The 27,891-nt window shown below is 40.2% G+C and overlaps 1 protein-coding gene across 4 annotated transcripts; it reads left to right on the plus strand.

Moving 5' to 3' along the window:
- Positions 1–27,891, plus strand: ankrd10b (ankyrin repeat domain 10b). 4 transcript variants are annotated; one of them, XM_042084162.1, is made up of 8 exons: positions 2–367; positions 1,991–2,143; positions 6,626–6,717; positions 12,572–12,669; positions 15,962–16,034; positions 22,632–22,885; positions 24,187–24,282; positions 27,062–27,891. In XM_042084162.1, the coding sequence occupies exons 1-8, from the start codon at positions 161–163 to the stop codon at positions 27,379–27,381; spliced, it is 1,293 nt and encodes a 430-aa protein (XP_041940096.1). In that variant the 5' UTR covers positions 2–160; the 3' UTR covers positions 27,382–27,891. The 4 variants fall into 4 exon arrangements, with proteins under 4 accessions (XP_041940097.1, XP_041940096.1, XP_041940099.1 ...); XM_042084163.1 differs by lacking the exon at positions 27,062–27,891 and having other exon boundaries at positions 1–367; positions 24,187–26,152; XM_042084164.1 differs by lacking the exons at positions 12,572–12,669; positions 15,962–16,034 and having other exon boundaries at positions 4–367.

Raw genomic sequence — 27,891 nt, forward strand, 5'->3', positions numbered from 1 at the left:
TCGGCATGAGCTTTGATTCTGCGTGTGTGCTCACTGTTTGCTCACAGGGCGGCGTGAGCCGATACTGAGCAGCAGCACAAGCGCAGAATTTTCCAATACAAAACAATAGCTTAACCGTAGTGTATATTTTTCACTGTAGAGAAAACCAATCGTAGCCTATATGCGCAGAATGTCGGTGGGCATAGAGTCTGGCTTCTCCAGCGAGGAGGTGCTGAACATTCGGTTCCCTTTGCATCGGGCGTGCAGGGATGGAGATGTAGGCGCCTTGTGCTCGATTCTTCAGTGTACTACCAACCAGGCAGACCTAGCCGTGGAAGATTCTTTCTACGGATGGACACCGCTACATTGGGCGGCCCATTTTGGAAAGGTAATTAGTGTCTTTATTCTTTTTCTGTACAAGGCTGATGATTTGTCTTACAAAGGAGTCCAAGACGTTAAACAATGCCTCACGCTTCCTTGCCTGGCTGAATAAAACATTGTAGTTAGCCGCCATTATCAAATGCGTAACGATAACATAAGGTGGCCTCACCAGGAAAATAACTATCTAACATCAACTTTCTGTTTTTGAATTAATTAAGTAATCGTTTGCAGTTACAACGAAAATATATTTGAAATAAGTCATTTTACAGACCTGATTATTTATTATGTCAATGTTAGGTAAGTTTAGCTTACTAGAACCAATAACGTTAACGTTAGCCGTCGTCGCACCTAGCAAAGGCATGGGCACTTCTTTGTCATTCAGTTTTTCAAAATGTTATCCTTACTAGCCAAATTAATGTTGCAAAAGGTCTGCGTGTTGATTACGTGAGATTTGCTTTGTTGATAAACCAGTGAACGTAAACTAATCGATCAGTTAACACTGATCAACTGTAACACAATTCATTTCTTCATGACTGTCTTAACTTAACATTTCGTATTTACATTTCTTCTTGCCGTGGAAAAATAACGTTAGTTGACAACTTAAAGTTAAATACTTTTGACGTTAAAGACATTTGGTTATCGCAGCTTGCTGTGCTTCATTGGTCTATTTTAGGTGGTACATTTAGATACTTTGTTCCTTTGCCCTTATCGTCTAGACTGGCGGTCATGGGTCTAAAATTAGAAATATAAACTCGCCATAACGTTAGCTGCCACTTCCAGTAAGGAGGAGAATCTGTTGGAAAACCTGAAACATTTTCCTGAAGGACACGAACAGCACAGCAGAGTTGCAGCTGCACACTCAATAATACGTACTGTATAGACTGGGATGAATTTACCCAATGAAAGCACTTCATTAATATGTTGATTATATTAAAATGCACATTGAGCACATGTTAACTGCTCGCTCGAGCGGTGCTCATTTTACTTTGGAATGTACACTCTTTCTTGTCGCTCGCACGCTCCCTCCCTCCCTCAACAATCCCATTCATTCGCCTGGTCTACCATTCCCTTTCTTCCGTGTTAACAAGGCTATGTTGGACAGACGTGCGAGCGAGAACGTTTCACGGAAACCTTTATCTGCCCTGCCACAGTTGCAGCAGCACATCCGTGCATCAGACTGCTCGGACTCGGAGTCATGTAACGTTAATACCATGGTCGATGTAGAGAGAGAGCGTGTGTGTCTTTTTGCGTGTGCGGTTAGTAAATGTGTCATAAGTACAGTGTGCATGGTGTGCGAGAGGACGGGGAGAGATTCGAGGGAGTGGCGGAGTTATTGCTGGGAAACGTTATCTTTGGATTTGTTGCTGTGTTGCTGTGATCTTGCCTTGTGGCCTTGCAGGGTGCAATTAACAGAACAATGCTGTGCATTCAGAGACAGAAAACAAAGACCAACTCATTTCCTGTGATTAACTTTCCACCCTCTCTTTTCCCCTCCACCTTGGTCCTGGTCATTTCTTCTGCTTTTTTCACTTCGTTTCCTGCACCCCCTCTCCTACAACCACTTCAATTCCCATTTCGCCCCCCTTCTTGGCCCACCAACCAACCAACCAACCAACCACACTGACAACAGCTGGAGTGTGTGATGCGTCTGGTGCAGGTGGGTTGTGGTGTGAACTTGGAGACTTCACGTTTCGCCCAGACCCCCACGCACATCGCTGCCTTTGGAGGCCACCCTGACTGCCTGCTGTGGCTGCTACAAGCTGGGGCCGACATCAACCGACAGGTAGGTCACTGTCGGCCGTGTAGTGATTGGGTTGAATGGTTTACCTATAGACCCTTTCAACAATAAAAACAAAAACAATGCTTGAACGTTCTATTTGGGTAAATGTGTCTGGTTCTCCTTGCACAATAATTGTTATTTGCTAGATAGATACTTTATTGATCCCCCAGGAGAAATTCAAGGTCTCAGTAGCATACAGACATCACACACAACATGCACTTACAGCAGAAAAAGGAATATAAGTATATAAATATAAAGAAACTCCATTGCACAATATATACAGTAGAAGATTAAAAAAAAAACTAAATCAAATATCCACATAGTGTGCTTAAGGATGATCAAGCATGAGGCTCTTGCAGTGATAGGGCAGGGACTGAGCATGTAGTTCCATATGCATGGTAAGGTGTTCCATATGCATGGTAAGGTGTTCCATAATCATGGTAAGGTGCTCTATGAGAGTGAGTCATGGTGCAAATAAGTAAGTTCAACAGTGCAAGAGTAAAGTCTAGAGACCATCATAAAATAACTATGGACATATACGAGAATAAAGTAATATCAGTGCAAGAATAGGTTGAAGTAATAGGGTTACAGCCATTGGTGAAGTATTAAATAAAAAGTATTAATTAAGTACGGCCACAATCCAGGCTGTGGGAGGGAGGGAGGGGTTGTGCATATGTGCTAATATAGCGTGTAAACGGAGTACAGTAAAACAGTAGGCCAGTGGACAGTACATACACAAACATGGAGAAGGTGGAGAGGCAGACAGACTATGCAGAGAAGTCTATCTATCCTCTACCTATGAGAACTGTGTATGTTGATGATGGTAGCTGAACAGAATATTAATGTGCACTCAATCTCAAGTAATAATCTCCGTTTATCTCAAGGGTTGCTATTAATTGTGCAGCTAGCGGCTCTGACCCAGTGATCAATAATGCTACATATAGGTTTTCATTGAATTCATGTAATTCTTGTGTAATGGTCATGCTTAATTCTTGTGTAATGGTCATGCTCATTAATCATCGGTACCATGCTCAGCATGCTAACTAATCAGATGTGGCCCATGTTAAAACTATATTTTAAAGTAATTCACCCTTGGATTAGTGTATATCAGGTTTATCTTAGTAAAGCTTCAATGCAGGGTATCTTACTAAAGCTTCAACGAGTGTTTTAGTAAATCTTGAACTGAAGCTTGATTTATAAAGAAAATTAAATCACTATCACAATATCTGTCAGAAAAATCACAATTAGATATTTTCCATAAATCATTCAGCCCTACTGTAGGAGGAAGGAAAATGGTGGAAGGTGGAAAATCTGCAGTGGACAGCAGACTGGGCTGGCTGTAGTTAGCAGAGGCCTTAGATCCATGTCTGGGAACCTTATAGTAGAAATTTCTGAGGAGGTGGGAATGTTTTCTTGTTAATGCAATGATGTCATACTTGGTGCCCTTCAAAAAGCACTGTGTATATGCTGTAGAGTAGTTAAATGACTGCATGGTCCTGGTACTGCTGCATGCTGTCATGTTTGTCTTCAGATGCTGTGGCTCTGCTGCATTCATGCACCATGGGATGAGTTTGATTGTAACCCACAAGGCCACATGCTGCAGTTTCAGCTTTCTTCACGTATGACTTGGGTATTATGTTTCAGGGTTGATTTTTTTATTATTTATTTATTTATTTATTGTTAATGGATTTGTTAAGACCTTTTTGCTCTTGCATAGGTACTTATCACTGCTGTAGTCAGTTAGATTGTTGCGAATCTTTCAGTTAGTTGCTTCATCCAGTCATGTTTAGCAGTGTCTTGCCGAGTTGCAAAAGCACCATTGTGCAAATCTCTAAAAATATGAACTGAACTGAAATGTTGGGTGGCCAGGTTTGGATTCTGGCCAGGTCGGCAGTTTTTTTTTTTTTTTTTTTTTTTTTTTTTTTTTTAAGGTCTCGGGAGTTCACTGGAATGGAATGAGATGAAGCTAACAACTGAGAATGAGCTTTTCCACTGTCTGTGGCATAAAATAATTGAAAGTTTAAATATTGTTCTCTTTAGCTTTTTTTTTTTCCAAGACTGACTTGTGTGCCCAGGTAAAATGAAAGGACTTATGCATCTGGTGAATTTGAGCTGAGAACTGTTTGAAATTAGTAAGTGGTCTAGATAGATAGATAGATAGATAGATAGATGGATAGATTCTTTCTTTCTTTTTCTCTTTCTTTCTTTATTGATTCCCAAGGGGAAATTCGATGTTGTTGGGTTAGGTGTTTTTGAGCTCAAACCAATCCTATTTGAATATCAGCTTGACCTTGGGATAGCTCAGACTTCCAGATTTTACTGGAGATGGACATGGAGACAGACATACAAGCTCTTAACCACCATGCCTCATCCTGCATTTAGTGTGGAATTTAAAACAAGCCTGTCTGAGCTCCCCAATCAGCCTACCAGTGTGTGTCAGCAGTGAATGTTGTTTGCACACCCTACAAGCTCTTAATCTCAGTTACACATGGTACTTACACACGTACACACACGTACGCATGGCCGAAAGCACCCACACACCCACCTTCACTTTGGACACGCCCTCTTTAAAAGTAAGACTATGCACCCTCTGCCCAGGGTTCTGTGTGTGTGTGTGTGTGTGTGCGCGCGTGCACACTGTGTGTGTGTGTGCACAGTCAGATTTCCGACTTGTCAGCTCAGATAGCCGGCCTCCTCCTCATCCTCCGATGCTCGGGGCTTGAGGGAATCCAGATTAGTAGGTCACTGTTACCACGGTTATATAAGCGCCGATACGTACGTGGCACCAAATATAGCATGGCACTGCTCTTTCACAGATTGTCCTTTATGCACACATCACTGAACTGAAAGAAAGGTTCATTTGAATATCTTAATGGCACCCCCCCCCCTTCCAACTTTGGGCACAGCGCTAGCTTGATAGCAGCAGCTGCCCGGCCAGCCAATCAGACACTAAACAACGAGTTACTGGGGCTGCAGACTGACCTATATTCTGTGCCTGTGAGGAGTCATAAAAGTCATGGTTGCCGTGGGAATGGGGGGGGGGGGGGGGGGGGTGCTCTCCTCTGTGAGTGGTGTCTGTGGGATGCTGTGAATTCAGGGGTGAGGTTCAAGCTGCCGGGCTCGTGTCTGAACATGCTGAGTATCTGTCTCCTCTTGTTTATGTCAGCTGTCCTGCTTCAATGTGGGTTAGGATGAATCCTCACAGGGTTGAAAGGGTTTTTATAGATATTTTACGGAAGAACACATGGAAGATGGTACAGAATTATGTTGGGGAAAAAAAGGCTCTGTGAGATACGAATATTGTATCAAGTGAGGTACTTTTACTATATATATATATATAATATATATATTTGAGTAAATTGTGCATTTATTTGTAAAGTAGCTTACATTTTCTTTTCCCTTTACCATGTCAAAATTAGTGTCTGTATACAAACATCAGTACAATTTACTCAAACTGATATATAAAATATATATATATATATATATATATATATATATATATATATATATATATATATATATATATATATATATATATATATATATATATAGTGCAAGTTAAATTTAAGATAATAAACAAAACCTCCAAAACGGGTTATACAAAAAACGCTTGATGGATTAGTCCTACCAGTTTTCTGGAGTCATGGATACTCTCTCAACATAAAGGAAACACTCTCCCCAACACCACCCTCCCAAGCAGTTGTTTTTCAGCTCCATCTCCTGAATTATGATGGGAGTAATTCAATAGACATGAAATCATAGCCTTTAAAACCACTTCAGTGACCTTTTAAGGCAGTGGACTGTAGGGGATGTGCACATGTTGGTTTACTCTTAGTAAATAGGCCCAGCTCTGGGAGGTTTGGACTGGAGAAAGTGATCGCAGGGGTGTGTTAGATCAGTTGTCCTTTCCTGGTATGAGATGAAGGCTTATCACAGATCCCAATGGAGATGAAATGAACTTCATACTCAGATTTACAATATGACTTCAGAACACCAGGAAAGGGGTAGAAGGAACTGTTTAAATGCATGATTATTGAGCCCAATGATTCAGGTAGTGATGGTTTTTAACTGTATCCTGCCTCACCACACACAAATTACACTTTGTTCTCTGCTTATAATTGGTCTCTACTGTGATGAATAGAGTGTCATTCGCAGTAGTTTCAGTTCAACATCTTGTGCTTCCTGTTTTTAATTGTTTGTGTTGACTATGTGCCAGGAAAGGGTGTAGGCCATCACAGTGAACTGTGCACTTCTTGTTTCATTATGGTTACTGATCCAAAAGAGAATGTGAGCATTTTAAAAAGGTCACTGATGCATTTGAATGCCTTCTTTTCTTTTCTTAGTTTTGACAGACTTGACCACCATGAGCTTTAATACACATACTCACTCTCTAACAAACACCCCCCCCCCCCCCCCCCCACACACACACACACACACCTTACCTTCGCTGTTGCTCTCATTAACTGCCTTTGTGTTTGTCTGCAGGACTATGTGGGTGAGAGCCCCATCCATAAGGCGGCCCGTGCCGGCAGTATCGACTGTATTAATGCCCTCCTGATGCGGGGGGCAAAAGCGGAGTAAGTACTGCCCTTTCCCCCCGCCTAGCCTGCCCTCTAACTCTACTGCCCCTAGCTGCTTCCCCACGCTCGGACTGCACGGTGTTCAAGGGGAACTCCATCAAATCTTTTGCACACTCACCTTTCCAAAAGTCTTCATTCACTTTTTATGTCCCCTTCTAATCACAATGGTGGTCACAATAGTGAGCTTCAAGCACCTGGTGGTATTTTTTTTTTTTTTTCACTTAGATGGGCCCACTACTCTTCAGAGTTCAATTTAGGGATCGCACTGTACTTAAAGGAACCATATGTAAGATTGTGGCCAAAACTGGTACTGCAATCACTTTCAAAATACTGAAGAGCGGTGTATCCCACACCCCCCCCCCCCCCCCCCCCCGACTCGAGGTTGCTAAAACGGATGCCAAAACACTACTGACTTTGTGATTAGTAGATAGGTGGAGGGTGGCGCATCAGGCCAAAACACAACATCAACATCAGTTGAGGGCTGCAACTTCACTTTTTAAATGACAATATCCTGGCTGGACTACTGTTGTCAGTGATATAAGTATTTGAAATGAACATGAATTCTTAATGTCTAGTGACATATCAGGGCCATTTTATGATTAATTGAAATATTTTTCTTGCATACGGTTCCTTTAATTTAGTCGATCTGGGGCGCTTTTCCTAAAACCATAGTTGCTAACTAAGTTAGCAACTTTGTTGGTTGCAATGCAATTTCCCATTGCCAACCAACTAAGTTTAACAGGTTAGCAACTATGGTTTTGGGAAACGCGGCCCTGCACTCTTGCACTGGTGCAGTTAAGTTGCTCTGGGATTTTATAGTGTTTTGGAGTCTTTCCCTTTTTTTGTGATTTGAGATGGTCACAGTGACATTAAAACTGCATATGTTATGCTTTTTGCCTAGAGGGGGAAATGAAACCATTATACATGCTTACTATATTAAAAACTGAATCATACCATATACATCTCTAACTGAATGGTAATTTAGGATATTAGTAAAATCATATTATTTAAGACCAGGGATGTTTATTATAAATTACACAAGGATTTCTACTTGGCTCACATGGAGAATTACAACAAAATAGGACTGATTCAAATCACAGGCTCAATTCAATTCATAAGGTGCATTTAGTGTTCCAGTAGTGTTTGAATATGGCCAGAGTTCGTCCTAGGGTTATCATTGAATAGTTTTCAGACAACGTTTCAGTCACAAGATGCAAATCGGTGTAGCTGACTAGAGGGTTTTGCTATGAGGCGAGATTAATTGTATGTTGAGCCAAGAGCCAGAGGTTTCTTCAAATTTGGCATACAGGAGAATGTTTGTGGCAATTGCCTTGTTGCCTTTTTGTTTACATTCAAAAGAAAACAAATTGAAATGTGTACACAAAGTCGTTCAAATTTAAAATCTCAAAGAAAACATGTCCACCATGAGCGTTCACCACTGTTCGCCAAATCTGCACACGTCAGGCTTTGGGTTCAACATGCCACTAGTCTCACTCTGTAGTATTACCCACCAGGATTCCATAAACATGTGTTCAACCAGATACTATAGGTACTGCTGGGTGCTTGACCATTTTATTTATTAGACAAAAAGTGACTTGATAAGGGGTGAATGACATTTGTTAATGTTTTAATATAGTCTGCATTTGATGGAGTTCTTCTTCAACTTGTGTCTCTCCTTGAGCATGTACTTGATACCTATTTCATGTATGATCATGCAATATTTAACTAGTCTCTCTAGTACAATGTTTAAATGTCATTATCTTGCATTCCTTCATGTAGAAGGTAGAGGCAATTTAGTTTGAAGTTTTCCTTTTTAACCGGTTTGCTTTGGTAAGTGTGTGTTTTTGTAGCTGGCTGGATGGACCAAATGCACATCTTTTCATAGCTGCTCCTTTGGGTTGAACACAAAACAATGAAATGAAAACACCTTTTCCCTGAACCATTTACTTGTTAGGAGATGGGTTCATTCATATGCCTGGAGTATGATCTGTTACACGGTCACTGGAAGAAACGTTCAGCTCTTCTCTTCCAATGTTTTTTTTTTTTCCCATGCACTTCTGCTGAAGTCCAAGTTGTGCTTGGAGCCGTTTTTGTTGGCCACAGACCACGTTAATTAAGGATACACCAAATTTCCCAGAGCTTGTCCAAATTCAACACTCTCCCTTTACGCCAGGGACCCACACTACCTCTCTGGTAAGCTTGGAAGTTGCACTTCAGTAAGTGATTAATACCCTCTAGAAACATTTTAATATTAGATCCTGGGCAACCTACTCTTAGTGTTGCATAAACCACATGCTTTTGCTCTCCAGAACTAGAATTGGGTAGTATAGTGCCCTATAACATCACAGTATGTGTGTGTGTGTGTATATATATATATATATATTTTCCCATTCCCAGAACCTAGTACACTCAGAGAAAGTAGACTTAATTTCTCAACAAAAAAGCCTAAATAATATATATATGAGGGAGGGAGACGTCTATCTACACAATTTGCGTGTGGATGACCAAGCTGCCATATGAACGAGAGGTGTTCTTAGCATCGTACCACTGCAGAAGAGAAAGTGGAGAGGGAACAGTTTGGATTACCAAATCATCTGTTGGAGCCAAAGGTGCTGGAATTTTGATCTCCCACTCCATGCAAACCAGTGGCTGGTGTACATTGATAATCAGGGACACTTTGGTGGAAGATGGCATGAGCTGAACACAGCCTAGAGCTTACCATCATCCAAACCACTGTCCAAAGCCCCAACCTTCAGCATCAATTCATACCTTTTTTACATGTGGTTCTGAGTATGTCAAACACACTCAATGGTTTAGACTCAGTCTCTGCAAAAAGGCTCACATTTTCCCATTCCCAGAACCTAGTACACTCAGAGAAAGTAGACTTAATTTCTCAACAAAAAAGCCTAAATAATTAATAAGGTACCCGTTGTGATGTTGAGCTTCACCAAATACTCTGAGGAGTGATCTAAATCTGACTTCAGACTTCTGCTACAGTGTAAGCTGCAGTGCAAGCTGTTGCCACTCCTCAAAAGTAAATGGAGGTACATTCCATGCTGGCCTGCCACACTCTCTGTGTGCCTACTGATGGACGAGTAAATAGTTCATCCTGGGTCACCCTGGCAGGCTCACCCCAGGCACCGCAGTAACCTGCCCTGTGGTCGGGAGTGGCAGCAGCTGCCGATATTCCCAACACACTCACACTCAAGCTCTCTGGACCTTCAGGCGACGTCTTGTATGCACACTGCTGTGGAATTTTTTGAACAAGATGTAGCTTGGTGGATGAAATTTTTTATTTTTTTTTTATTTGTTTTTTTTTTTTCAAGAATCTTCTCTCAAGCCTGTTCTCTGAATGAGCCTGTAAGATTCTCTCTCTCTCTCTTCTCTTTTTTTCTTTTCTTTTTTTTTTTGCCCTGTCGTGAAGAACGCTAATAGGATTAAAAATAACAACTTGCATTACTTGTTGGTGCAGTATGCCTTCACCTCTGGCAAAGAAAAGCGAAAGCTACTGTTGCACTTCTGCAGCCGAGGAAGGAAAAGACCAACAGTGTTTTGAAGATGCTTATCTCCTTGCAAGTAAATGGTAGAAATGTCCTTATCCTACATAACATGTCACTGATTCCAGAAAATACCGCAAAGGTATCTTCCACAGTTGCACTCAGCAGCAAGAGTATCATTAAGTGGCCCTTTCCCCCTTTACAGGGACATGTGTACATGCATTAAAACTTTATGTGTTGTGCTTCATCGCCATGATTTAGTCATTACCTCTCCGTTTACTGGGTTGCCATTACTTTCATAATTAGTTTCTCAGGGCCCTGTTTTTGTCCTGTTTCCTTGCGGTGTCTGTTGGCATAAATTTATCGCGGCCACATTTACCTCACAATTTGGGTATTTTTGACGTTTACAAAAAGTGTAGCAATAACAGTGTTTAAAATGTCAGTTTTCATAGACATGGAAAACTTAGCGGCCAAGTAAATTATTTGTAATCTTTTGAACATTTAGAACTAACATTTAGAACTAAACACCCTTGTGAAATCACAAGTCATCAAAATTATTTGTATAAATTACTTAGATTAAAGATTGTCTCTGTTTACCAGTCAAAGCTTCCCAAAGGGGCCATCATTGGCAGCTGTCTGGTGCTATATTTAGTGTTCATTTACTGTGTATAACTACCAGTCTGGTATAAATAATTATCTCTACTGGCCTGTCCTCACATTAAGAAATACATGTAAATGTCTCATTTGAGGTCATTTAGAGTTGAAAGTCCGTTTGGAGATTAACACTGACTGAGGCTGGGATCTGTATCATTTTCTATCATCAAAAAGGACAAAGTATTATGAACTGAATTAGATCTCACTCTTTCAAGTAATGGCTTGCCATAGTGGAGAGTTATTGACTAAAGTGAACTGAATTTGAGTATGTTTGTGATGTCATCTGTGGAAGAGTACCAGTAGGGTTCTTGGTGGCTTAAGTGGCTCTGTAGTGTTTTCCTTCTTCCAGCTGCTGAACTGTGAAATGTAAACGTACTTTACTTCAGAATACCCTGTAGCAGAGGGTTTAAGTCTCATAAGAAGTGAGTTGCTGGAGGAAGTAAGACACTGCAGAGGAAGCTTTTCTCTGGGGCCAGTTGTGCCCCAGTATTTGTCTTACCTGTCAAGAGTTTCTATTCTGGGAATTTGAGAACTTCCAGTGGCTTTGAATGCTGTGTGTGTGTTTGCTCAGCTTCAGACGTGTCATGGTTTAGCCTCTATTTGCATGTAGTCAGCTCTTCCTTTCAGAAGATTGTTTGATGATAATTTTAGCTCTGAAATCTTCCTTTTGTTTGAATGCATTATCATCATCAGGTCAGTGAGAATAATGTGTCAATTCAGCTGTGTGCTGATTCCCTCAGGAACCACAGAAACATAATGACTCAGTATTTGCATAAATCTTAGATTTCAGAGTTGAATGCTTATATCATTGCATATTGCCCCTTTTGTGAGCTTGAGGTTATAAATATAAACATGTATTAGCCAGGCAGTTTCAGCCCAAAGCCCAAAGACGCTGTAATGGATGTGGATGTTGATGGCTTCTGTTGTGACTGCATAACCTGCTAATGCCTCTGCCATTAAATTACTAGGGGGGAAAAATACTATACAGTCTAGACAGATTTTCTCTTGGATTTCCCATAATCCATAGCGCTTTATGAAATTGTCTCTCTGTATGCTCACAGTTTACTTGTTGGCTTCCAACAGTATGCTAGAACAGAGTAGAGGTTTTGAATCCCACAAACCATAATTACCCATAGTCTCTGGAGGCCTTTATGTAGACAACTGGCCAGTTTCCTCACAGATGATAATCTCTCGATAGACATACAAGTGTTATATTCCCGTCAACCTCCTAAGCATTTATGCTGTGGGTTTAAGATTGCCTTTTATGTGTGCGAGTGAATGAGTAGCCTATGTCTTGCTTTGTGACGTGGCAAGGGACCGCAATATTTATCCAGATATTTATATTTGTCCAGAAAGCATATCACTCAGCATTCAAATTCACTGGTTATACATTGATTAAACTGGGTACTTGGACCCAGTCTGATACCAGATACCTGATATCTTCTTAATATTTAACGTCAACTTCCCCCACAGCTACACTCAACCTTATTCTTGTGATGGCATCATTGAAGAAATGTGCATTTGGTCTCCAGCCTCTTGAGTATTTTGTTTTTATTTTTAGAAACCAGATATCACTGTAATTGCTCTGTGACTCATGTGTTTTCTAAGGTCTTAGTAGTTATGATGCTGCAGGGTTAAGTCAGGATTGAAGCATGTTGTAAGTACCGTTCCTCGTTCACTCTGTTGTATTCCCTCAACAGCTGTTTTAGAGTTAGCAGTAGGTTTAGTCTGTGCCAGTACTGGAGGTCAAGGGTGAGAGGTAATTCAAGGAGACTCAGACCAGGCGCAAGACTAACAGGTAGAGGGGCTCATGGTCCCCCCCCCCCCCCCCTTTTGTTTTTCATTGAATGCAAATATTAGTTTTAACAGTTCAAAACAAACTTTTATGAAACAAAACAACTCTCAAACTGTAACTGTTATTTTATTTAACAGCACACCTTCTGTCTAGATTGATTACTTGCTAAACAATAGTAAGACAAAAATATGACCTATTTAATGCAATTATTATTTTTGACATTTCACAGACTTGAATCTTTTCAAATATACATAGGAGAGGTGTTACGTTCCTTGTGCTATAGGTAGTGGATTTCTCAGTGGCCAATCAATAGCTAGCCTAAGCCTTAACATTACACATTATGACATGAAATTCTGCTGCTACAACAACAATAATAACAACAGCAAAGAACCAAAGCAGAAAATACAAAATCACCAACAAAACTGCTTATGTGCGCAAAGAAGGCTTGGCTATCAAGCGCTTATTAAAAAGAGACTTTTCCCCACTATGGACATCTGTTAATGCATAATGACACATAGAGTAGCTCTATGTGCATTGTTTGGAAATTGTGCAAGCACTTGAGCAAGGCACTTAATCCTGAGTTGCTTTAGGGAGACTGGCCCCTGCAATTGGTAAATCAGCTAAATGCATAAATACATAAAATAATTAAAATAAAATAATGGGTAGCCATTTTGTTGCTGCACAGACATTGATATCTCACCAGGTTCTGCAAACTTTAAATGAGTCACTACTAGGAGGGCACTGAGTTGAAATTGTCTGAATTGTCGTAGGAGGCATTGACCCAGCAAAAAAAAAAAAAAAGAAAAGAGCAGGCCAGAGGTGTGGTTTCATTTAAATGTTCATATTTGAAATTCAAATTATCCCTTATCTTGGTCCAAACTGGATTTTGGTGTGAAGCCACACTCTGTCATTGCCTAACAAGCTACCAATGCCAATAAGAACAGTAATATACACGTTTTTAGAGTTTGAATACAATTTTAAATATGCAAGGTAATTGGTAATTACCAATTATAATATGTAGGTAATATGTAAGTATTGTTATGAAAATACTTGGTTCTTTTGGTGCCATTTAACAACAGCATGGTTAGCAAAATTAGAAGCAGTTGAAGGTGTTCCATAACATAATGGTTAGAGAATGTTAAATTCACTAAATTCCAAAAGCCAAACGTCAAACTACTTGCAGAATACTGATTGTCTGTAGCATATTTGACCTTAAGTTAAAATAAAGATGGACGCTTTATAGGTCCCACGGAGACGTAGGCCAACACTCCATCCATTTTGGTCCTTTGATCACTGAAAATGTCCCAGAGGACTATTTCACACAGTCAGTCTTAGTATCTGCAGCCAAGTTAGTAAACGTCTTACATTGCAGTTGCTATGCAGATGCAGAATGCTTCCAAATGGTGCAGGTGCAATAGAACACTGATAGTAATGTAGCCTCATTAGCAAGAAATTTCCATTGATTGCAAAAATCTAAATATTATGAGATCAGTTTCACTATACACAGTCTGTGTTGCCATAGGGTATTTTAAATGTATTCTTCTTGGAAAAAATAGTGTGACCCAGTTTCACTGACTCTTGAAATTGGAAGACAAGCTGCTGCGGCATTTTCTCTGTGGGGATCTTGACCCAGAGAGTCATCCTTATATACGAGGAGATTGCTGAGATGCGCTTGTAAACCAGGTGTCTGTGCCAGCGTGTGTGATTAGAGGAGGCAAAGACTGCAGACCTGCTAATGTTTTCTAAGGCCGCATTCCACAAGAAGCATTCCTCTGCCGAAAAGATTTTGGCAGGCGCCCTGTGTATGCCTTTCTTGGTGTTGTCCAATTTCCTTAACATTCTGTAGACTCTTTTCAAAATCAAGTTCAGACTGAATTAAACCTTTTCTTTTTCAGAAATGTTGCACACTGTTAAACTTTGGTCAGATGTTAAATAATAGAAAATGTAGGGAAAAAATGAAAATGTGGCATAAATGTATACAACCTAAATGATGTTTAAAAAATGTTCATAACTAAATGAACAAAATGACAGTTAATGCATTCAAAGTAGGCTTCAGAGACCGTATTGCAAAATAATTTAATTGTGTTAAAGTTCAAAGTTTCCTTAATACAAGACATTTTATGATTTGACCACAAAACTGGATATTGATACTTTCCTCTCCGAAGTCTTACTATCACTACTGCTTACTACTATACAAAACTAGCAGCTGATGGGTTTTCTTTCTGAACAACCATAGTCACCGAAGCTCCACTGGAACTTTTCCTTCTCTCTGGCAAGATGACCGCCAGAATTTTGACCTTTTTACTCTGGCAACAGTCGTCATAGCTGCTGTCAGAGTTATCTTGACCTCCCTTTTGCCAGAGCTCCTTCATCAACTTTCATGATGGGCCTGCAACTATTCAACTGGTCTACTTCCCTGGTTCCTGTTCTCTCAAGACAAACTTTCCCATTAAGGATCTATTCCGTATTTTGCCATTCTGTTGTGTAGTGAAGACTTACCGAAGATTCTAGAAAATTTGAAAACAATTAATCAGAATGTACCTCCTAAATTTTAGATGCATACCCTAAACATATCCGTGTATGGCCCACATTTTTTTTTTTTAATGCAATTGTATACGGTTGCTCAAGTTTGGCCTCCAAAAAAGCTTGAGGTACTTTTTTGTTTTGATCCATTGGACACTCCTTTTTCCTCTTTGAAGATCAGAAGAAGAATGATATGAAGGATGTCTGGTTACCTAAACGTTTGAGCCTCAAACAAAATGCACATTCCTGTCACTTTCTTATGTTCAACCTTTTATAAAGGAATATTCCTTCTTTGACCATTTAATGCTTGGACTTGGTGGTCTGAAAGCATTCTTGCCCCCCCCCCCCCCCCCCCCTTACTTTTCAAGTATGTAAAATGATGCATTAGGGCCAGTCAATAAAAATAAAAGATGCATTACTGAGATGGATACAGACATTATCTGCGTTGAATGATGTGCATTATCCTCCCTACTCAGGCTACATACTCTCTTAATGGCATCAAATTGAGTGGCCTGTTCCATCCCCCCCTTCACTTTCTTCTCTTGGTAAATACGTTTCTCATTGGGCGTGTGAGAGGACCTATGTATGCAATATCCAGTTTTGAATGTTATACAAGCATATAGCAAATTTTCACAATAAAAACCTTGCAAAAGCTAAGCTAAAATATGCTAAACATTAGACTACTAGTCTTCTACTTAGTCTGAATGATGTAACTATAAAACACTTGTTTTCTTTTTTTGTTTGTTTACATATTTATTCTCTTTCCCATGAGCCCCTAGTTGGAACAGGGGTTTGTTGCTGGGTATCAGGTTCTACATAGATGCCAGAATAGATACCAGGGTGAGGTGAGCAGGTCTTGACTTCTTAGATGCACATTATGTCCCTTAATCCATATTTAACCACTGTCTATTGCTGCATAGAAGTTTGACTTGTTTTTTTTATTATTATGATCAAATGTCACCTGCAGTATTAACCTTTTATGACATGATAATTACGGTCTGTTCTTTTGAATTAATCACCTGTCACCTTTGCCCTTAAGAAAAGTGACATGATGACCAAACCCTCTGCAGATATACATCTATATACATATATATTTTAAATCTCTGTTAACTGTTAACAAATAAGAACAAAAAAGAAGAAATCTACTCGTCTACCATGTTTTGCAGCCATTGAATTCGAAATGACTTGATTTTTTCAAGTAATCCCAGAAAAGGGGGAGAGCAATCCAAATAGAATCTGCTGACTCTGCCACAAGTTCCCTTCTTGGAAAACCGCACAGTTGTGGCATTAGGAGTGTGTCTCTGTATCGCTTCCTACAGTTTCTACACACTGGCAATCTGTTGAGGTATTTCTTGCGGTGATTGGTTTTACTGATAGGAAATGATGCTTTTGTAGAAAAGTTTTTTAAAAGTTTGATTTACTTTTTTATAGTCATGTTTATTAGAAATGCATGCTTTTACTTAACTATGCCCATAAAAAAAATCTAAAACTTTTATTTATTCCTTTTGTATTTATTTTATTGAACTTATTTGTTTCATTTTTACACTAATCATAGGACCCCTAGGTTGTGTAGGTCAGGCCTAATGACGATGTTATGTAAGTCACAGAAGTTGTAAGCATGGTGTTGAGCAGTGTTGCAGGTGATCCATTAGGAAGGGAGGAAAACAGCAGCAGGAATTTAGTCTTATGTGTGCTGAGGGCAGCAAAGACAAACAAATCTGCTTTGCAGCAAGGGGAATCAAAAATAACGCTTCCTAACAAATGGCATATTTTATATGAATCACGTCATACCATTTCTGTCAGTAACACTATGTAACAGACAGCTGCCATTTCATGTGACATCTGTCTGTTGTAATAAAGGCAGTGTCTCTGCAGTTTGTAAACATTTCTAAAATGTAAAAATGAGTCTTATAAGAGTATTTGCCGTGGCAGTTACTTCTATTTTTCTTTAAAATAGGATTGTAACTGGCACAGTGCCATGAGCTCTCCTCTCTCCTCTTTTGTTTGTTGTGGTGGCCTGGTATGCCCTCAACAGCTCATTAAGAAGTTGGCAAATTCACAGAAGCAAAATGACTGCTGTCAGATTTGGGCTCTACATCAGATGGAAGAGGGCTTCGAGGACACACTGCAAATAAAGGACAGGAAGTAGATGAGCGCGAGGAGAGAACTGTATGTGCTGTAGATGAGTGAGGGAAATGAAAGGGAGGGATTGGGGAGCTGATGTTTAAGGGGCTGATGATTAGGGTGGGGGGGGGGGGGGGGGGGGTACTGGTCAACAAAGCACACTTTTGTCTACCCCCTGTCTTCCGTGTTATGCGATTGTGACTCCAACTGTGCCCATCTTAGTGGAATAATGAGGTAGTGGGGGGCATAGGATTAGGAAGGAAGGGCCCCTGAGGGAAGAGTTCTGTATTGTTCAGAAGGTCGTGATTTACTGTGAGGTTAACTACTAATTAAAGGCTGTCGCATAGAAATCACTAGCTTAATTGACATGGCAGAAATCATCAAAGTATGTCCTAGTCCTATGAAAATGGTGGTTTACTGTGTTGGCAGCTAATTAAAGGCCATTGTATATAAATCACTTGCTTAGTTGACATGGCAGAATCATCAGTATGTTCTTATCCCAGTTCTATGCTCTGATAACACAGTAAACCACCATATTCGAAGTTGTTGTCCTCACAGTTAAGATGAGGACATGTTTCACATTTTTCACATTTAAAATGCTCCTCTGTTCCTTAGTTCAGACAGTGGTTTTATAGATTGACAGCCGCTTTTCAACAGCATTTTGCTGACATTAAAAAAATATCCTGAATCTAATTATCAAAGCCCTACCAATCATGGTTAGGTTTATATAATTTTATCCAGTTCATTGGTGAGTTTAAATGGGTTACGGCTTTCATAAAACCCACCCACATATCACACAACAAAATATGTTGCGCTCAACATTGGTGCTACCATTCCAGTGCACAACCTTGTATAAGAAGTAGTAGTATTAGAAGTATATAGTCTTTGAGCTTTGACTGCAAATAAAAGTCATGGTCTTGTTTTCTGTTAATTTTACAATTTAATGTATATTTACACAAGACTGTGCACTGGAAGGAAAGCTAATCTATGTAAAGTGAATAGCCAGCTTTATTGAAGATACTACAAATATTTTTTAACGAATGACTTGAAAATGGAATGTCAAAGTGAATCCTAGAATTGGTGGTGATTTCTAAAAGTAGTTAGTTTTATCCTGTTAATCACAAACAAGCGGAGACCGGGTTATCATTTGAATGCAGCAAGCAAGATACTACAGACACGAGTAAGGAGAGGATGGGTGTCTTCAGAAATGTTCTCTTGCTCTTTGGTGCCACTATTGCCTGTGAGACATGTGAATAATGTGCATAAAGCATGAACCTATTGAGTTGGCTAGTGGGTAGAAACACAACTTGTTTTTGTGAATGGCATTGCATACAGTGGGCAGACTGGTTACATTGAACCTTGCTGCAGCTTTTGGTGAGAGAAAGGTTGTTACGGTTGTTGCTGTTTATTCTAGCTGTGTGTGCTAAATCTGGTCTCCAGACAGTCCTCTGTGCTTCTAAGGTCAAGAAGAGTTTGGTGGAAAGTCTGCCACAAAAATTGTCTAGACATTCAGATTTTAAAGGCTGCCGGAAACGCTCATTAAAATGCTGCGTAATATATGCTCAGTCTCCATTTATTTGGACCTGATATATGCTATAAATTCTTCCAAATTTACCTATGTTATTATACAATCCCAAAAGGATATTTAAAGTTCTGGTGAAGGAAATATTACATGCTGGCTATCAATATTAAAGCTAATTTGATACATAGATATTATGTAGATTAGCAATACATAGATATTACTTATATCAGCAATACACAGATTTCCGGCTGTAGGATGGTACAGGAACTTTCAGTTTATGTGAGCACAGGAAAAGTCCACAAGTTTGTCACGAGCGCTCTTTCAGTCACAGGATTGCTGCTTGCATTAGTGAAGCTGGTTAATTGATCTTCATAGTTTTCCAACCCATGAAAACTGTGTGGTGTCATAGTGTAGAAGCACATAGTGCACTTAAATACCTTTGTGGTGATATGTCAGTTGAAGTCGGGGAGTACAGTTTAACCATATCTCCCAGGGTGAATGTTGAAGTTGTATGAGAGTGTGGTTACAATGCAAGGGTAAGACTTTCCTTGGTTCCATTGGTTTCTGTGCATATTTCCCAGATTTTCTAACTTGTGTTGGTTAGCTGTAGTTTGTGTTGCCATTTTGTTAGCAGTGTAAGGGTTGTTGCACTGGTCACCTTCTTGATTTTGATCATATTGTTATAGGTAGGTCACACAGCATTAAGTGTATTTTTACTGTTACAAAAGGTGCTTTGAATATATGAAAGTATAATTAATACTGTTAAAAAAGACTTTACAGTTCCATTAGCAAGAAAGGATAGGAACGTTTGTCCCTACAGCCAAAATCGTAATGTACTGTTCGCTTGTAGACTTTCCATAAATACATTGTACAATAATAGATTGTGTATTGATCAGTGGTGGCTTGCTTTTAAGTTAGGGCGAGGGTGCCTCTGCAGTCTGTCCAATATTGTACAGTCCGTATTGTTTCTGGCTGAATAGTATTCTGCTTTGTGTACACTATTTTATGTGACCTACTCCGTAACAAGGCAATGGCACCAAAGACCATAATCAACTGCAGAGACCTGCCTGATTGCTGTCGTACTTGGCACACATTTTGGGGGGAAATCAGTATGAATTACTTTGAAGCGTTATTTTTTTCCCTATTAGATTTGGACAGCCTTTGAGGGAGGATGGGGAGGGGATTATGTGAATGTTTATTCATTGGTTCAACAGTGATTCATGAAAAACATTTTAATCTATAAATGATTTTTTATTTTTTTATTTATTTTTTTAAGTGCATCTAAATGTTCATTTTGGTTGAATGTTTTGAGTACTGTGCTTTAGACAGACAGGAGTTTTCAAATGGAACAATGCATCAGGAATTCATGAATGAATGAACAGTCACTAAATCAGAAACTTAGAATCTAAATCAAATGAATATCTCCCTGTGTTTGTGGTTAAATTGTTTTATGCACTCATGTCACATAGGTAAAGTTGTATACATATACAATAGAGGCATAGATGCATTTCTAAATTGCCTACATGTGTAGCTTAGCTTTACATTCATCTTTCCATGGAGAGACCTCATAAATGAAATGCAATGCCAAGACACGTGTTCTCCATACAGTCTTTTTCACTTGTACCACATACTTCCTAGTCACATGGAGTGGAATGTGAGGAATAGAAAGGCACCCCAGTGTCCACACAAGGGGGAAGTGTGTCCGCCTGGCATGGACAAGCAAAAAAAAAAAAAGGCTTGAGTTTTCAGACACGTGGATACAGGCAGGCACCACTCTGTGACAAAGACCAGTTTGTTTGTGCTGCAATAATTGTTTGCCACGGAAACAGAATCTGATGATGCTGAAGAGCTATAGAACAACAAGTACTGAACTTGTTTCTCCTGTGCAGTCAGCTTCTGGGAATTTTTGACACTCTGCCAAAGAAGCTTCCAGGCAGTCCATTTATTTATTTATTTATTTATTTATTTATTTATTTAAAGGAGAGGGGCTGGATGTATTTCAGGGAATTCTAGCCTCCACCACTTCCCTTAGAAGGAAGCAGTGTATAAATAAATGACCTCCCGTATTCATGGAAAATTCTGTCATAGTGCCCATAATGTGACCTCTGTTAGCTGATTGGAAATTTGGATTTGAAACCCCACCACTTGTCTTCAGATACTAAAGTAGCATAAACCACCAAGATAAATATATGAAGCAGTTCAAATAACTCATCTGACTGTTAAGTGTAAAAGTGTAAAATGGTTAAGGTTTTCTATTACATAAGCTTGAGTGCATAAGCACCATAACACACAATCCAGGGGGACATTCATGCCTTTCCAACCAGCATCATCAGTGTAAGTGTCTGGTCATTATAACAAATTGGGGATCACAGTTGCCACTCACCTTCTAAGACTTCATGGGTAAGTTCCAAAGCCATTGTGCCCCAACCTTGTGTGGTTTGTTCATTCATGCATTACCTGAACACCAACAGTTATGGCTTGTGGTAGAATATGACAAAAACATAGCTGTTACTGCACTTTGCCTGTATTGGATGCTTAATTCTAAGAGTGGTGAGTTTAATCATTGGGGTTTAGGAGAAACATTACCTCATTTTTGTCCTGCTTGTTGCTGATAGCTGGCTATTCTCAAACTTACATTTTGAGACTGCTTCTAAGCCATCCCTGCTTTAAACTGCTTTACTCCAAATGAGATGGGAAAAAATGCAGCATTGTTCTCTGAGAGATCGTGGCCAGGTAGGTGAGAAGAGCCGAGGCGTTCAAAGAAAGGTGCCATCTATTCCTCCATCTATTCCTGCAGCTACCGTCCCTTCTGAGAGGATCACATTTCCCTCCTATTCAGCAGTTTCTCTTGCCAACAAAAGCTTCTCCAAATACCACATCCACAAGGCCATGAGTCGGCCTGAGCCTTCTGTTCTATCAAGTGGATCCCCTTGGTAACAATTTGTTTTGCAGTATTTATCAACCCATCTGCTCTTCATGTTTGTGATGGAACCATCAAGACTGTTTTCTTTTACACATTTCATGAACAGAGAGAACCTATGATCCTTGTTTTCTTGCTCAGAAACAGACTTCATGGAGCTGCCTTTTTGATTGCCATTGAAGGATCTTGACTACCATATCATCCAGCTTCATGACTCCTATTCTGTGTACATCTTCAAGAGGATCACCCAGATACTACTTTGAGAGAACCTCTTTCAGAGACGGCCTTTCTCGCTCTATACAAGCTGATTATTCATTGTGGAGACCTGCTGATTTGTCATTCCTGCTTGCCTGTTCAATATTCTGCTTTCCAGGATGAAGTCATCTTGTTCTTTTCTTATGGCCAAAACGAAGACATTTTCTTCACACTAAATGAAATTGGCTTCTTACTTTTCATTGAGGACGCAGTGCAGTCTGAATGTGGTTTGGGTTTATGCTATTATGGTTGATTCAGGCAATATTTAAGTGCTAATGCATTTTTTTGTCATGTTCTACTGCAACTTTAGTCTCACAATTTCAGATTGATGAGAAATGTGAGATTTTACATACTCTAAATTCAATTTCTATGATTTTTATTTTCGCGGATCACACTTCATATTCTGAATGAAGATGGCCATCTAATCAGTTTGAAGTAGTAGCAGACAGGGTTTGACTGTGTATTTGTGTGCGTAAGTGTGTGTTTGTTCATTTGTTTGTGTGTGTGTGTGCGTTCGTGTATACGTGTGTGTGTGTGTGTGTGTGTGTGTGTTTGTGTGGATGTGAATCCACACTCGCTGAGGAGTAAAGCCCACTAACAGGCAGCTTTCTTGACGTGCAGCTTAAGGAACGCCAGTGGGCTGACTGCTGCCGACCTGGCCCATGCCCAGGGCTTTCAGGAGTGCGCACAGCTGCTGGCCAATGCGCAGAACCAGCAGCTCAACTGCATGACCAATGGCTCCTCCACCAACGGCTCCATCGCCAACGGGGACCAGGCCATCACCCAGCTGCGCAGCTTCCTCAAGGGGGCGCCCAGCAGAAAGAGGTCCCTGGACAGCATGGAGCCGGATCACATCAAGAAGGCCAGAACTGACAGTAAGTCCTTGGGTTTTGTGGAGAGTATGGAGACTAATTATTTTATAAAGTTATTATATTATAAACTGATTATTTTAGGATAAGGGGTGGGCATCAGAGTGATGGTACAGTATGCAGTAGATGGTACAATCACAATACGTCACCCACATTAATGATTGCATCATAATATAGATCCATGCCTTTTATGGATTTTTCGCTCCACCCCTTCTAAGAATAAGTGATGTAGCTAAGTCATTTATTCATTGAGATATACAGTTTTACTGTTCTTCTGGATGTGTGATATGGGTTATCAGTTTCTGCATTGAATTGTGAGATTAAACAAAGGACAACAAAATAAAAGTTTGGATGCCTTAGGAGATTTCGTAGATGGAAGTTTGTAAGTTATCGATTGCTTAATTGCCTAGTATTTTGAGGCTGTAAATAGACGACAAACCTGAAACTAAAACATTTGCGTTGATGCATCCTCTGGCGTAATGCCAGTCCCCTAATGCTCCCATACTCTAATGGAGAGAGATGTTCTCTGGGAACTGTCTTTCTCCTACAGCCAGAGATAACTCATTTTACTGCAGCAACCTCCATCTCTAAGCATGTGATTGATCATTTACAGCCTGGCAAAATCAATAGGACCAACTTCATCCTTTAGCTCCACACATCTAGAGTGTTATGGTGACCCACTCTCAGCTTGGTGCCAAGACATGATCATATTTTCAAAAATTAGCCATCACGCCTAGTCAGGAAACGGCATTCATCACGGTTAGACTGACCCACATGCATTGCCCCTGGCCTTACAGCTATATGTTGTGCGCACTGCAGAATTTCATACGTGTTACTTTACTTCCATAATTCCTGAACAGCCTGGAAAATGCAGAGCTTGTCTGGCAGGCATGTAGTGGTTTTGGATTTGAGAGTTCAGGTAGCTCAGTTACTGCAGGGGTACTGCAGGGTGCTACCTTAATGTTAGGGGTTCATTTCTAAAGATGTGCACAAACAGGCTATAGTGGTAGAGCTGTAGAGCTGTTACATTTCTGAAAATCTTTTTTTGACATCTGAAAAAAACTTAATTAAACCCTCAACTATTAGACCTCTACCCTGTGGTTCATCTGATGTGTGAAAACCACCTGGCTCAATGGCCTCATGAAATCAAATATCAGTGAATCACAAAAGTCATTAAACCTCCTTACCCAAGTGCTTATTACTCTTAATTTAGAGGGTTACTAAAAAACCTTCTTGCTTCTACAGACAATATTTCCTTATCCTGTTGTAATAAACTGTGCTCCGCACCCCCCTCACACTATCCACAGCTCTCCAGTTCCCCATGAAGGCCCTGAACGGCTGTGCCCAAGAGGACCTGATGGAAGCCATGCACATGGAGTCTTGCTCAGCGGCACCGACCACAGGTGGGAATGGATCCTTCTCCTTTGGGTCCAATGGCTGCGTCGGGCCGCCGGAGGCGCACATGGGCGTTGAGCCCGAGCTGGAGGCCGTGCCCATGGACGGCTCGCCCACCGCTCCCAAGGAGCTGGAGATCATCACAGTGGCCTCCATGCACATCCCGTGCCGTGTCACCAACTCCTACGCTTACCTGTAGTGGCCTTAGTGGCTGGCTGGCACCCCCTCACTGGCCAAGTCGTTTTCAGATTTGAGCGTGTTAGGAAAAAAAAAAAACGCCAGTGAGGTCAATGTGACCTGTGTGGTGTTGCGTTGAGTGGGTTTGGTTTACTTGTCCCATGTTGAATGTGACCTGTGTGGTGTTGCGTTGAGTGGGTTTGGCTTACTCGTCCCATGTTGAATGGAGAGATGTTCATATATAGCATCTCGTTCTGGTAGGCTCTTGTCCCTCTGACTTCCCTACTTCCTACCACCCTACGTCTGTACAACTCTGCCTGTGTGTGGTAGCGCTAGCATTTTGTTATGGTAGTAAAACTTGAATACGTTTTTGTTTTCATGAAAACTAAAACGCATCCTCCAGTCAGTACACAGGCATGCTTGTGTATATAGTTGAAAAACTGGCCAAACCATTTATGCCCCTCCAGAATACATTATCATATGAATTGTCATCTCCTTGTCCTGTCTGATCATTGTTGCAAAATCCATATTATTTGTATGTTGCATCAATATTGTTCTAGTGTGAAATGCAAGATTCCATTTCATTAGATACATTCCTCATTCAAGTTATTTGGAACTTTTATGCATCGCTGGTGTCCATTCTAGGATGTCATGCTCAGACATGCAATAACATTAGCAATGGTCCTTGTGCAAGTCAAGCCCACTGTATGCATGTACTGTGTTTAGAGCTGGTACTGTAACTCTGATACCATAAGTCGTTAAGCCCTTTGGGCGAACGATGCTGATTACAAGCTTCCTGCTACATATGTGACTTCTGTCATCTGCATTGTTCAATCTCCCTGAGAAGAGGTAACTCCCGAGGAAATACTATTGCCCCAGAATTGTGCAAAAAAATAGGCCTACTTATCCCTTTGATGGTGTTGGGCATTTTGCGGTGCAAAGTCCAACTTTGACATGTCTCATGTGTTTCCTTTTTATTTTGTTATAATTAATTTTGTATTCTCGTTATGCCAAAGCATATCTACATGAATGTATGACATACATTAACCTTCGCTGTGCAGCTTCTCTGTGCGCTCCTAGGTTGTGGCAAGGTGCTGTTTAACCCTCTGTCTGCCTATCCTTTTCCATTAGAAGCGGAGTGGGACTATGTTAGGGTAGTTTTCTCTGTATCAGTTCTTTGAGTTAAATGATAAAAAAAAGAAAAAAAAAACATTCTTTATAATCTCTACATGTATGGGGCCCTTCGATATGAGGGTAGTGTTTTTATTTTTTTTAACCCTTTGTTGTGTTTAATATTCAGCTTGTTTTAGGTGTCAAGTGCAGATGTTGGAAAATAAGTGATTATTTTGGAAGTTATGAGTTTATTTTTAAAAAGTGTAATGGCAACTCAAAGACAATGGTGTAGTGAAACTGATGCTTTAGAAAAATGCCTTTTCCTATGTAACAATGCTTTAAAGGGAAGAAAATACATGTTGGACATTAAGGCTAATCAAAAGAAGATACTTTGTTTCAGCCTGAACTTCCTGGTCCAATGAAATGGCGGTCTTTTCTGGTGATCGCTGAAGTAACGTCCAGACAGGATTATCCATGTTAATGACTGCATCTCTGATGTAGAGTGTAGCGTGGTGATGAACACTGAAACAGTTGAACGTATTTGTATTTTTTGTTGAACTCCATTAAATGTTCAGTCTTGAAATACCATAATGCCTTGTTTGGATGCTTGTGTGTGGATCTGATGCTAATCTCTTAAAGCAGAGAGTGGGCGAGAGAGATCATATGGTGGTGAATAATTAATTTATTGCTTTTGACTCATTATGACTAGTAACAAACTAATAGAACAGTCCACAGCAAGCAGACTCTTCACCAACTGACTTTTGTTTGTGTACTTGGCGCCCCCTACTGGTCCCCAAATACTTTTATAGTGAAGAACACTTTCCAATGCATGCATGAAAACAACAAATTCACAATGTGTTGAACATTCTGATGATGGCACAGTAAATGTCACGGAGTGGATCCTTACTGTAGAGAAGTAAATTTGATGCTCTACAACTCACTGTAACAATGTTCCAAACTTGGCGTTCAAGTTCAAGTGAGATTGATTAGATTGTTTGGGTCATGGCTGTCAGTGTGCCCCATTGTGATGTAAGGTGTAATGGGATGTTGGCCAGACGTTTAAGAAGTAGGGCAGTATGCCTAGTCTCCCATTTGTATGTCAAGGGATCTGTTTGAATCAGGACGTGACCTACTACAACCAAGACAATTGTTCAAAGGTCTCACTCAGCCTTATATAATGCTTTATTGACTCTATTGATTTTGCAATCAGGGTGGCACCAAAATGTAGTTGGTCTGGTCAAATGCTTTTAACTAAAGAGGGACTGGGAACTGGGCTATCGTGGATGGTGTCTATTTTATTGCTTTTGTATACAAGAGATTGTTGGACAAATCTCTTAAAAACATCCCTGTTGCACCACTGTTCAGTTAGTCCTACCATTAAATGTGCACTTGCATTTTTCATTATCTTCACCATGTAGCCATTTTCAGGCAGCTATGTGGCTTCATCTTGCCTATTTGTTGTTCAGGATGTGACTGAGGTCTCCTTTCCAACTTCAGGTGATCTCCATGGCTCAAGTCTGCAGGCAGTTCCTCAGCCCTTCAGTACCGTCCAGGCGAACAGAAATGGGTTTCCTGGTAACTGTGTTGACCTCATGGCCGACACCAGACATGGAGGCCATTTAGGGAACGTGCGTGACGCCATCCAGACCGGTAACATTGGCAACGGGCTGCATTTCGGGAACTACCATGGCTTGGGGGACACGGCAGAAAACATTGAGGATGGAGGCAGTGAGATGGACCACCACACCTCTGTGAAGGCTGAAGAACACTATGACCACATGCTCTACAGCACCATGCTCCTTTACCACGGATGTTAAATGTGTCATTGGCCCTTAAGGATTATCCACTTATCAGCCTGTCCAGAATCAGTTGCCTTAAGCTTAAAGTCTGCAACTGTGCCTCTTAAGAAGGGAGTCTGTAGTTTAACAGAAATGTGTCGGCTTGTATGTTTACCAAAAGGGACGCAACTTATCCTTTTTTTGTACTTGCGCTTAGAGCTAAATGTTAACAGTAAAAATAAGGAAGCCATTGAGGCCTAATGCATTGATGTGCATTTATTTTTCTTTCCTTCCTTTTTTTTGTTATTCATTATCGTCTGATCTTTTGTTATTGATGAGTAATGCCTATCATGAAATATACCTTATGTATTTGTATTATAGTGCGTCTTAGTTGAACTTTACATAAACTGCATCTTGTTTTTATTTGTGTGTATGCATCACACAGCTTGTGCTTAAAAGCATTGTTTTGTTCTGTTACTATTTTCTTTTTGTACATAAGTTTGTTCTTTAAAAAAAGAGATGGTATTAAAAAACATTACTAAAGTAAAA

Source organism: Alosa sapidissima, chromosome 2 (assembly GCF_018492685.1).
Source record: "Alosa sapidissima isolate fAloSap1 chromosome 2, fAloSap1.pri, whole genome shotgun sequence".
Lineage (NCBI taxonomy): Eukaryota > Metazoa > Chordata > Actinopteri > Clupeiformes > Clupeidae > Alosa > Alosa sapidissima.

Coding starts and splice junctions, on each gene's coding strand:
- ankrd10b (XM_042084162.1), top strand. CDS start 161: ATGCGCAGAATGTCGGTGGGCATAGAGTCTGGCTTCTCCAGCGAGGAG. Junction 12,670..15,961: donor ACCAGGCGCAAGACTAACAG/GTAGAGGGGCTC, acceptor CTTTCCCATGAG/CCCCTAGTTGGAACAGGGGT. Junction 22,886..24,186: donor CAAGAAGGCCAGAACTGACA/GTAAGTCCTTGG, acceptor CACTATCCACAG/CTCTCCAGTTCCCCATGAAG.